At 44.5% G+C, this 12,560-nt stretch overlaps 1 protein-coding gene across 16 annotated transcripts in view; it reads left to right on the top strand.

The window, feature by feature from the left end:
- Positions 1-12,560, top strand: part of ANK2 (ankyrin 2) — a 334,684-nt gene that overhangs the window by 197,538 nt on the left and 124,586 nt on the right. For all 16 annotated transcript variants that reach the window (XM_074588630.1, XM_074588633.1, XM_074588636.1 and 13 more), the window contains 2 exons: positions 109-207; positions 1,383-1,481. In XM_074588630.1, coding sequence (XP_074444731.1) covers positions 109-207; positions 1,383-1,481 — 198 coding nt within the window. The remainder of the gene's footprint in view (positions 1-108; positions 208-1,382; positions 1,482-12,560) is intronic.

The following is a 12,560-nucleotide window of genomic DNA, read 5'->3' on the forward strand; positions in this document are numbered from 1 at the left end:
AGACGTAACAGGATTCCAGCTACTAATCTCCTCCTTACACCAGGGTAGGGTAGGAATGTGTGTCTTCCGACCTGATATTTGTAATTGATATGGTCCTTGTGCTTGCAGAATGGACTCAACGCGCTGCACCTGGCGGCTAAAGAAGGCCACGTGGGACTGGTACAAGAATTATTGGAAAGAGGGTCGGCTGTGGATTCTGCCACCAAGGTAATTCGTGCGCGTCTGTTCAGTTTATTCACAAAAAGACGAAAGTCAAATACGCGGGAGAAATTTAGAGGGAGAAAAAGAAAAAAATCAAAGTGCAAAAATCAGATAATAATCTAAATCCCTCGCTGATGTTTTAAATGTTATTTCTGCTGTGGCCGGCGAGTCTATGTTCTTTGCTGAAGCTCATCTGTAGTAAATGAAGAGGGAAAGATAATTTGTACAGTCTGTTTACAGGGGAAGCATTAAAAGGTTTTAGCAATGCCAGATTTTTCATTATTTCCAACGACAGCTCCCCGTTAGAGCGCGAATATAGCTCAAACTCGTAGATTCTCCCCCCCCCCCCAAACCTGTGAAAATTGGTAATTGACTGTGTGGTAGCCACAGCCTTTTGACTCGAGGGCACGATGGAGAAAACACCTGTGTGATAGGTTGTTTTGCCTTCAGCCTTTGCACGATCAGGCATGTGCGTACGTCCGGAACATCCCATCGGTAGGTTATTTCCCTCTGGGTGGAAAATTCCTTGTGACGGGCCAGGTTTGTTTGACGAGTGTCCAGGTTGGCTGTCTCTGCTCAGCTTTTGGTTACCACCACTGTGTCCCTGCGACACTCTCCTATTTTTTATGATTTCTGACGCACAGGATCTCCATCAAGGTTATCACTCAGAGAGCTTCTTGCTGAACTTGTGTTTTCCATCACTTGGTGGAAAACCAGAAGTTTCCTCTTTCAAAAACATCTTGATTTCCCCCCACAGCAAAGCTGTTGTTAAGAACCACCGGGTTCTAGATGGGACTCTAGGGTTTTATTCTGGTTTTGCGAACCTCGATTCTTTAATAAAGCCATTGAAATATTGCTCCCAGGATGAGAGATTGGCTTGGAAATCTCGCTCTCTGGACCTGAATGAAAAAACCTGTTAGCCTGTACTCAGCTTTACCTAGAAGTTTGTCCCGTGCCCCAGTCCCGTACCGTAATTCCACTCAAAAGTTATGGTAGGATGCGTTAGTGTTACGTGACCACTCAAGAAATCTTCATGGCTGCGACCACTGTTCTGTCCCCTGTGATGTTTGTAAACGATAAGGTAAAATTGTACTCAAAAAATGAGTGTTATAAAGAACTGCAGGATGGAATTATTGCTGAAGAAGGGTGATGTCTTTCATTTTTTCCCCTCCCTATAACAGAAAGGGAATACAGCCCTGCACATTGCGTCCCTAGCAGGACAAGCTGAAGTTGTCAAAGTTCTGGTTAAGGAAGGAGCCAATATTAATGCACAATCTCAGGTATGATGCTATTTTCTCTTCTCTCTTCTAAAACTTATTTGGTGAGATTTTACAAGACAGATCTGAGATGTTAGTGATTCCAAACCTGACAAATCAATCAAGTTGAGGCTTCCGTAGCATTCTCTGGTAAGTAGAATACAAGTAAATGATAAATGTTAAGTCGTTACGTACTCGTTGTGTAATACAGGAACTCGCATCGTTGTTGACTGGCATTCCTAGGAATTTAGGAATGCCGAGTGTGCTTTAATAAATTGTTTCAGAAATTTTTCCAAGTGTAGAAATATTACATCGTATCATGTGTTTGAGTTGAATTTGGTGAGCAGCAACAAAGAAGATTAATTTCTCAAAGACTTGATTTTTACAGTTGCTTTTCGCGGTTATTTGTTGGCTAAAAATTTGCAGGTAGCTAACTCCAGGCTTCTGAACTCATCCTTCATGTCATCAGAAAGAATCTAAATAAAAAGTTTGGAATGTACATTTGAACGGGGGATATCCTCCGTGGCCTGGCAGGCAACCCAACTGTAAAACCAGCCTGGTTCTTTCCACTGACGTGAAGCTTGTCTGCTCTCCCAAAACCCACCAGAGAAGGTGGTGATGTTGCCGAGACCGACCGACGGCCGGTTCTTCTCTCCCTGGTTTGGGGGAGGCTGTAGAGGCAGCTGCCTCCTGTGATTTCAGAGCCGTAAACAAGATGTGCTAAATTTGCGATGAACGTAGCACAAACGAGCCAGATTGATTTGTTTTCCGAGCTAACTATCCCTATCTCCTCTGCCCTATCAGCGCCATAGATTAATTGACCAAGTTAACCAAACACCTGTTTGAGATACCCGTTTCCTCTGTTTAGGATTTGGAACAATTTACCAAATAAATAATTTGATCAATGTTTGTAAATGTTACCTTAACCGTAGTTAGGCAGACTGTTCCGTTCTTCGCGTCTGTAGCTAGGAAGAACCGAACCGATGGTATAAACGGGGACTATATATGATAAAGGAACGTCATCTTTCTGAAGTGTTCAGTCAGCTTGTGACATTCTCAAGGTAAATCATCGAGCTAACCACCGGTGTTCAGATAGAGTCCTAGTGCGTCGTGCGGTGACCACAAATACCATTTTTGCAGCAACAGTGTAAGCTAAGACGACGCGAAAACCAAGTCGCGCGTCAGGGGCAGATTAATTTCAAATTAAATTTGCCCGGCGCTTACTGTCTGTAGGCAAGATAATGGCCCTTAGCTTGATCTCGCTGGGGCACGTGAGCCAGAACAAGAGGAGAGTGATCTGATTTAACAGTGCAGCGAGGAACTACCTCGGTTGAAGACAGTTTCAAGAAGCTGGGTCAGTAGGAGATGCTCTTCTCAGCCCTCTTCTCAAGCACGTTCCCTGAACATTAGGAACACAGACAAGTTTGTAAAAGGTTTTGAGTTGTCAGAGCCCATCCTAAGTCTGCCTAAGTCCACATCTTGCTCGCCCGTAGCTGGGAAACTGGGACCTGGAGGGGTTTTTTTTGCTGTTTGATGTTACAAACTTACGGTGGACAGTGTAAAGTAAGTAGAGGGCAGGAGAGGAACAAATAGGTTTATAAAATGAAGATGTTCGTCTGTACTTTCATTACGTTTTAAGACAAGAGAGAGAAACGGGAAAGATCTTTAAGCTGCCTGACTCTGAGATTTTTTTTTAAATATTGTCTTTATTATGCTTTTTGCCCCAAAGTGACTGCTAAAGAGCTTTCGCAGGACAACTGATGGCCAGTTACTCCCCATGCTCTACTTCCATTAAAGATAAGACATGTTGTAATTCCATTGCTCAAAAAATTAGCAAGCTCCTTTCATAATGACCTAACTGGATGATTTCTTCAAACATTTATCAGCCCTTTCATGTGCATAAGAAGATAAAGTAACGTCTTTAATGTTAGGACTTTGAGCATGGTAAGAGAAATAATAGTAAAAATGATACTTTCACAAAGCGTTATCCCTCAAAAAGTCTTCATAAAGGCTCTTCTTTATGCTGGAAAAATAAATGAAGTTTTCTAAATTAAAAAAAATAATAAATTCTATCAGAATTGGGAATTGTTTCCACGGGTATTTTGTACAGTGTTCTAGCCTTAAACGTGTTTGTTGTTAGCACTGGCTCCTCTGTGTAACGTACGCAGACCTGTTAACCGGCGTTTGCTACTTGAATGAATTGACTGAATCTGATGGAGGATATTCCCCGCCCGCCCCAGCGCTGCTCACTGGTTGCCTCCAGACAGGATGAATTCAAACCGCTGGGGTATATATGTCCTGGAGTTGTGCCACGTTGTCTGAATTAAACAAGTCCCGTTGACTTGGATGGCGGGGGGCGGTGAGTCCTTCACCCAGCGTGGTCCGGCTGTGGGGACCTTTGGGTTGGGTCTTTCTCTCCTGCTGCTCTTTGCCAGAAGAGATGGATCCAGAGCAGCTTCAGGCGGGAGGAGATGTTCAGACCCTCATGAATAAGTTGCCAATATGATGGGTGGAAAGGACGTGGGGTTTTTTTATTATTTTTTTTATTTTAGTCAGGGCTCTGAGCAAACTCCTAAGAATTTGGTTCCAATACTCATTCACCAGCAGCTTCCTTTGGAAGATTAAATAAAAAAGTAATTTTTCTGTGCCCCGTGAATGGAACGAGGATCGTGAATGCCGCCTTTCTGCTCAAGATTGCATTGACATGCTCAAGAATCCCATGTGTCATAGAAAATAAATAAGTTAGCAAAAAAGAGAGAAGAAAAACAGAAACTTCAAAAGTAATAAAGAAGATAGACGTGCTTTATGGTAAAAGACGGAGAAAGGTTCAAGCATACCTAACTACAGCTGGTCAAAAAAGAAAAATAGCAAGTTATATAGAAGAAGGAAGAGAGAATGGCTGAACAGAATATGCTTGAATACTCAAATACTAAGGTTTTTTTTGGTCAGGAAGTACGCCATTGATGAAAAGGTGAAGAGAAAGAAAAATCGTTATCAGGAAAGAGCTTAATTGAGAAAGCCAGAATTGAACAAAAATACATATTAAAGATAACTTTGAATAAAAAAAGTGAGAAATTACGACTGAAATGCTCAGTTTCTCTTAGGTTTTTTTCTCAATTCCGTTTGTAAAAATAGATGCTGTATTGTCACTCGTAAATCTTTTGCGAACAGTTGTCGGTATTGGGGGTATATTACATCCTCGCCTTGGTATCTCTGTTATTTCACACTTTATTTTTTTTAGGCCCCTGCTAAATGCCATTTGCTGGTAGGGATTTAACGCCAGTGCCATTACTCGCGTTGCCCCATAACTTCCTCTGTACAGAACTTGGTGTCCGTCAAGGTCACTCTCATTTCCAGTGATGACAATTTGCAATAGTGACAAAATTTCTTCCCTGACAATGGATCTGATAGATAAAAGAATATTCTCAACTCCACCTTGTTCAATTTACTGTTTTTCCTTTCCTTTCTCCATTAAATGGCATAAAAGCACTGGCCTTTCTCACAACTCACCACTGGTGACATCCGAAACGCCACACCGATCTCCCTGTTCCTTCCAACAGCGCAATAACAGAATTATCTCCGAAAATGCTATTACAAGCGTTGTAACCGCTGAGAGTACAGTCCCCATCTGCGCTATCGGAGACCGTTAAGCATTCGGCACTTTGGTTTTATGGATTTTGTTTTTCCATTAGACTACTTTGCCCTGCGGCTTCATGGTGGCCTTCAGAGCTGTTATTTTGTTCATCTCCCTCTTTCAAAAAGTCTGTTCCTTTTGAGCTAATAAGTCGGCACTGCTATTTTTAGAAAAGTCGTTTCTATTTTGATGCAAAGCCTAATTGCGCAGTGATTGCTAATTGAATGACTCTACTTTCACCTGCACGCATATCAGCTGAGAGCTGACATTCTTCCTTGAGCATGTTTCAGGCGAATGCTGAAATGAGGGCGCACCCAGAAATGGCCAGAGAGAGACCTAGAAGTTGCCGGTCCTCCTTTGACACACACCTCCACCTAGGATTTGAGGAGCGTGCCATTGTTTGGCTCAAGTATTGCTGGAGAAAATATATAATGAGTCTCCATAAACCGTTCACTTGGTTGACTCTGCTGATAGTTCAGGGAGTGGATCCAGACATGCGTCATCAAGTAAAAAATGAATTTCTGCAGTTTCTTTTCTTGATTTGTCTGTGATTTTTGGTCACGTATAGATCTGACAGACCTGTGCTCGGTGATAATATAACATCTTGTCTGGAGAGTGGATGGTATAAACTACAATGTAAAGTGGGTAACAGATCTCCTGGGCTTGGTCCAGGCTGTTCCTTGGAGCTCTGGCTACGTTTCCTTGCGGAGCAGCCCAAGGCCATGCCATGGAATGATGTCATCTTCTGCAATATGTGTTCGCTTGCGTGGGGGATCCTCTGTGGGTCCTTTGGAATTTCAGTGGGGAATTTGGAAAAAGCCCTCAGGGGCCATCAAAATGTTTCGTTATGCAGAAAACCCCCTCGAAGTGGCATTGGCCATCCATCACGCTGTCTCTCTCACACACGTCCACTCGCCCATCACAAATTCGCAGCGGAATCCCCCTGTCACAGCCGGGACGCTTCTTTACCCCAAACCAAGTGGTGGTGTTGCTTGTGCGTTAGAACAGTAATTCTTTTTTGTAATCTTCTTCTCAAAGAGCGGCTATTTTTGTGACGTTATTAGGAATTCTCAGGCCAATTCTTGACCTTTTTTCCAAGGTGGAAGAAACATGGCCGGATTTAGTCAGTCCAACGCTTCCCATTGATAAATCACCGTTTGTCTCTATTGCTTTCTCTTAAAGTCAGATTGTATCATCTGACTCGCGTATAGGCAATCGGAGATGTCTGGTAACTGGACCATTAGGCGACCAAACGTGACGATACCCCAACCGCAATAATCTTACTAACGGAGTCTGCCTGTAGACTGTCCCCTGCGGCAATGACGCTGAGCTGCTCTGACCTCAGGGAATGAGTTGCGCCTCCTCGGATGAGGTGATTTGACAAACGTCAAGCAATCGAGGCACAAAGAGCTGACAAGTAAAAGGCAAAGTGAGGAAACAGAATTCTCTCCTGTTCAGTAAGGTAACTGTCGTATCCTGGAGTCACCCATGAAAGAAACGATTCCCTTCAGTTTTAAAATTTCTGCAACGGAGTTCAGAACAGAAGGTGTTCCCCGTTGGCGGCTGGGGTTGTGCTTTGACCGCTGCTTCATCCAGGGGCCCTCACAAAAGGAGGAGCTACCTTATAATCACGGGATTATTTAAAGTGACCCAGATACAGAAAGCAAGGATTAGATAAATCGGGCCTCCCCCCGGCTGATCTTGTTATTTAAAAGCCCTCTGGTTTCCTTTCCTCTATAATCCCGCTCTAAGCTCATGGCAAACACATTAGCCAAGAAATATTCGTGTTTAAATTTGCCCCCGTTACGGCTCCTGCTTCCCGTTTCAACACGCAGGAGATGCCACCGTGACTGCTATCATCGAGTATTCTTCTCCCGACTGCTCATCAGATTGAAGCGATCCTTAGGAGTAGCACAACATTTCCAGCCTCGATACGCTTTGCCCAAAATGAGCGATAAGGGGGCTTGGCGAACGTCCGTATTCGGTGTCACCACAAAAGCGAAGGCAGGGTTCACGTGATGCTCGGAGAAGTTGATCGGCTTGTCCCTCTCAGGTTGCCCAAGGATTTGCTTTGCCGGAGATTGCCCTCCCCGCGGTTTGTAAAGATAATCTTACCTTCAGAAGGGAGCGTGTTGTGCAGGGTATTTGCTCCTCCATTATGACAAAAGGTTTTAATTCCACCGCCTGGGCTTTCTGCTCTTACAGCAGTATATTTAGAGCGCCGGATTTTTAGCTGCGGTATATCCAGAGGAGTCCTTTAGCTGCAATTCATCATTGCTAATGTAATAAAGGATCAGGCCCGTTATCTCTTCGCTGGAGGGGTGGGGAAACAAAAAAAAAAAAAAGGAAGTGCCTTCTGGAGGATTATATGGATTTTGAGAGATGTAAACAAAAAAAATACATTAAGAACAATGAAAGAACAGATATATTTATTTATCCTGCCTTAAACTAGCCCATGTTTCAGCTGCCTGTCTCTTAGGGTGATTATCAGTTAGTGGTAAACACCCTTTATTCCTGATTGTGAAGTCTGATCTCAGGCAGCCATGGAAGTGGGGTTGAGCAGAGATGGTCACGTGTGCACGACTGAAGCGGTGCTTAGATTGACACAGAATTACGGGATAACAGAGCGGGAACAGAGGATAACGATTGTTAACATCAGTGCATTCACCCAGGACTTTCCCGTTTCCCCAGATAATTCATACAGTTAAAGGAAAAATAACCCCGTGAGGATGCCTGGTTCGTGGTGTCACCTGCAGAAGAAGGGGCATGGAGGCGTGGGACGGGTTGGCTTTCCCTCAAAGAGGAGCAGGAGCTCTTAAAGACCCAAGGAGATTACTGAGCCAGTTCCGTGTCTGTCCCTGGGATCCCAGCTGCAAACCGAGTGTGTCAGGATCTCAACCAACAAAGACTGAAAACAAACTGAAACTATTCCCAACCTACATCTTAGTCTATTTTGTTACCTTTTGGTCTCTATTAAAGGAACCAATGGGTCCAGATTGAAAGATTTTGATTTAAACAAATAGCGGGGTTGGTTTATTTTCAGCTAATAGCGTGATGCACGACCTCTAATTTTCATTCTTAAAATGCATAAACTTTAGGAGCCTGCCATAAACCAACACGGCAGCTGGCAGCGTGAGGAGCTCAGCGGACCAACCTGCCCCATTTCACCCCTGCTGTAACGACGGCATCTGCGACGATAAGGACCAAGCGGTGGCAAGGTTATCTGCGCAGGTTTATGACGGCGTAGACATAACCGAGTCGCAACTAAACAAACACGCGCATTTTGTTTTATCCCCTCGGCACGGTATTGTTTCCCTTCCTCTCAACGATACGCATAAAATAAGCGGTGGTTTTCAGTGCTGAGATTTCCTTTACTGCCTTTGGAAGGCAAACCCCAAATGCTGTTTTGGACGACCACCCAGAATTCAAACGCGAGACTGTCCCGGCAAAGCTTTTGGGCCTTAACCCGTGCCCGGCATCAAGGTTACGTTTTCTTGTGGGTGGCTGATCTCTTCCCTTCCCGTTATTCTCCATCAGCTCAGTTTCTGTTACAGGTTCCCTCTTTGTATAAATGGACGTTTCCAAGGCACAGAACATCTTGATTTCTGCCTGGTTGCCTTCGCAGGCTCTGCTGCGGCTTTGCTGTTCTTGGGGAGAAAATCGTGATGTTTGGAAGCTGCTAAAATTAGAACGGTTGCGCTCTCGAAATCTGGCATCTGAGCTAGGAGGTGACTTTACAGTAAAACAGACTTCCCAAGAGAGGGGTTCTTGTAACGGGGAGGCAGCAGGTGCCATACCCGTAGCGTTACACTTGGAGTTCTCTGTGATCTCTCATGAATAAACCTAGCGAGTTCATCGCAAACCCAGACAACGTCATTTATCCGTAGGCTTTATAATAATTGCAGCGGTGTAAGTATAGATAGGAAAAAAACCTATTTATATGGCTAGGGAATTAGTGAGACAGCTGATGGGGCGCTGCTATTTTCAGCGTAGGCTTCTGTGTCGCTGCATTTTATAGTTTATTTATTACAAGTTATTTTTACGATCTCCAAAAAGTTAAATAATCTCTCATTGTTTTGTTTGTTTAACTGTTCGGCCCAATAAAGTAGAATCCCCGGCCTCCCTAAATCCCGTAATTCTGGCCTTTTCCCTAAATGCTTTTCTCAGCTTTAATCGTTACAGTCCATGGGACCCTGTGGGCCTCGGCGTCTGCTGTGTGTAATGAACGTAAGGATTGTCACCTCGGTGATTAGCTGGCACTTGTTGGGGAATGTTACGGTAGGTCAGAATCCGGTAGCTCTCCTGTCATAGAATGGTTTGGGTTGGAAGGGACCTTTAAAGGCCATTGAGTCCAACTCCCCTGCCCTGGGCAGGGACACCTCCCACCAGCCCAGGCTGCTCCAAGCCCCGTCCGACCTGGCCTTGAACCCCTCCAGGGATGGGGCAGCCACAGCTTCTCTGGGCAACCTGGGCCAGGGGCTCACCACCCTCACAGCAAAGGATTTCCTCCTAATTATCTCATCTAAATCTCCCCTCTTTCAATTTAAAACCATTCCCCCTCGTCCCGCGGCTCCCCTCCCTGCTCCAGAGTCCCTCCCCAGCTTTCCTGGAGCCCCTTGAGGGACTGGAAGGGGCTGGAAGTTCTGCCCGGAGCCTTCTCTTCTCCAGGCCAAACCCCCCCAGCTCTCTCAGCCTGTCCTCACAGCAGAGGGGCTCCAGCCCTCCCCGCATCTCTGTTGCCATTCCATGCTCTATTCATTGTCATTCTGTGCTCACAAACGCATACATCTGATCCGTGCGTCATCCTTTTTACTCGGACTTTCCAGCTTTGTTGTAAAAGGAAAGGATACCTCAGGAAAATGAATATATACTAATGTGCTGCGTGTTTTGAAACGTGGAGGAAAGATTCTGGTCAGAAAACATAAGGTGCTTTATATTTAATATAGTATTAATGTATAGTATTTAATTTAGCTGGTTGTCAATGCATCCAAAAGATGCTTTTAGCGAATCTCTCTTTCTCATGACGTGGGTACAGGACACACCAAAAATTCCCTCCACGAAGGTGCTGCCAGCATCACGGCAGCGTGGTCAGAGGGGACAGGAGGGGAACAGAACACGCTTCCTTCCTCCGTCTCTCCAGGCTGAGCCAGTTGTGAAGCTGGAGCAAATAATTTCTCTCCGAAAAAGGGAAGAATCTTGAATTGAATTACGTTTCTCAAAGGCACAATGTGCTTTTTGCGCTGGTGTCGGTTCAGCGATTCTCCTTATGGTTGGAGTGGAATCAAAGTCCCCGTCCCAAGGAGAACATACAGGCGAATGCCAGACTGTCTTCTGAGCATTGCAATGGTACATTTTACACAAATAGATCTTCTTGTGATGGAGTATCTAAAGATAAAATCAAGCAGTGTGCAGGCAGGACGTGTCGCACCTCGGCGGCATTGATCTGAATGCTCCGTAGGCACTACGGGCTCGCTGGAGAAAAACGTCCGGTAGTTTTCCAGGAGTTTGAGTTGTTTCCAGCTTGTGAAAGCCTGCTAAAATACATCAGTGTAAATACAGTTGTTCGTTAAAAAAAAAAATAAATCTGATTTTTTAAAAATATATAGAGTATTATACAGTAAATCAATATTTAGAGTTCTGATTCTGAGAATAAACACGTAATTTCTAATCCTTTGTAGTCGCAGATGTAATAAAGGGTAGTTTCCTTCTTTCCTTTGCATTCTCGGTTTCATGCTGCTTAAACTGTCAGACAAGATGTGGGCTCTTGATTGGAATATTCTCAACCCTTCTTTGGAGTAGTACCCTTTCCCTTGGCTGGGCAGCAAGATGAGCTTCCTTCGGCACCTTAAATTTGGCGACTTAAAATTAAATGCTGTGAATTTCCCTGGAGGGACATCTTCACCGACTCGGCGAATGCCTATTTGCATGAATTCAGCAGTCTGAATATTTCCGAGGGTTTTTTTTTTTTCTTGAAAACGAATATGGATTATATGATTGTTTCACGGAAAATGTATTTTAATGGAGAAGAAAGTGGAATGTGAATAATTGGTAAAGTTGCTGCTGTATGAAGCTTCCTGATTTTGATGATAGCTAACAACAACAACAACAAAAAGACACTTTTGAAAGTTAAAGTAGATACCTTGATCTATCCTTAGTTCACCCCTTTAGGCAGAGAATCGCTCCTGCTAAGATTAAAATCCTCTTATGAAGAGTCTATTTTTAGACCGGCTGAAAATACTGCTCTGAGCATAATGCACAACAAAGTTCCCAGACTCGTGATATCGTTGATTCTATCGAGACGCGTCTTTGTAATTTAGCTTGCAGGGTTGCATTTGTTTGTAACTCTCGTATTTCCCTGATTAAAATGAATTAATTGCTTGGATGGCTAGAGGATTTCACCCTGAACCACAGAGCGGTTGAAGTTGGAAGGGACCTCTGGAGGTCATCTTGGCCAGCCCCGCTTCTCAGGCAGGGCCACCCACAGCAGGCTGTCCAGGATCATGTCCCAGGTGGCTTTGAATATCTTCATGGATGGAGACTCCACAACCTCTTGGACAACCTGTGCCAGTGCTCAGTCACTGTAAAAAGGTGTTCCCTGCCGTTCAGAAGGACCCTCCTGTGTTACAGTTTGTGCCCGTTGCCTCTGGTCCTCTCCCTTCCCTGCGTGACGTTCTCCTGTTTGAGAGAGAATAGCCTTTGCTGGAGTGGTTCTTTCTTCTCCCGTAGAGATTACTGGAGACTGAGGGTAAAGGGAAACATCGAGCGAAGGCAGAGTTACCTTCCTTTAACTGTTAAGGTGAGATGTAGGTGTCACCGGTTTAGGCTAATGTCTGTGGGAAAATGGGGAAAACAGGGAGGTGAATTGCGTGTCGCTGAATAAAGATTTAAATCAGGAACTTACTATTCTTGTTGACGTTGGGCAATATTCTGCAGAGTAGGAAAAATCCTGAAAGAGCTACTAAAACGAAAGGCTCCAGAAATGATCGTGATCTTACTGCATGCAATGATATAGTAACACCGGACCGTAAATCAGAAGATTTCTTCTGTGTGAGCTCCTTCATGAGTCACCTGAGCTTGTCTCACCCTTGTCTCATCCTTTGTGCCCGTATCTGTTCCTTTTTGGGGCTGGCTCTACTCTTGTTTCTAACAAGAGTAGAAAGAGGAGGCACAGGGAGGAAGGAGAGCAATTTCTCAACGGCTTCTCTTAGGTTACGTTAAGCGCTGGGTCCTCTGAAGGAAACTATAGAGTGACCCAAAGGAAACCGAGGTTTTATGTGGACAGTATTTTGTGCACAGAATCTTCTCTGAAGGTTGCTTGAGGAGTGCAGTTGCAGAATTGTAGTAAAGGTTGCAGAAAGAGCCTAACTAATTCGGTTTTCATTTGCGACCTTGATATGAAGCAAAACTGGGGCGGGGGGGAGAAGGCTACCAAAAGACCAAAGCAAAAGCCCCATGCAGTAAGATGGAGA

The sequence above is a fragment of the Larus michahellis genome, chromosome 5 (assembly GCF_964199755.1).
Source record: "Larus michahellis chromosome 5, bLarMic1.1, whole genome shotgun sequence".
In the NCBI taxonomy this organism is placed as follows: Eukaryota; Metazoa; Chordata; class Aves; order Charadriiformes; family Laridae; genus Larus; species Larus michahellis.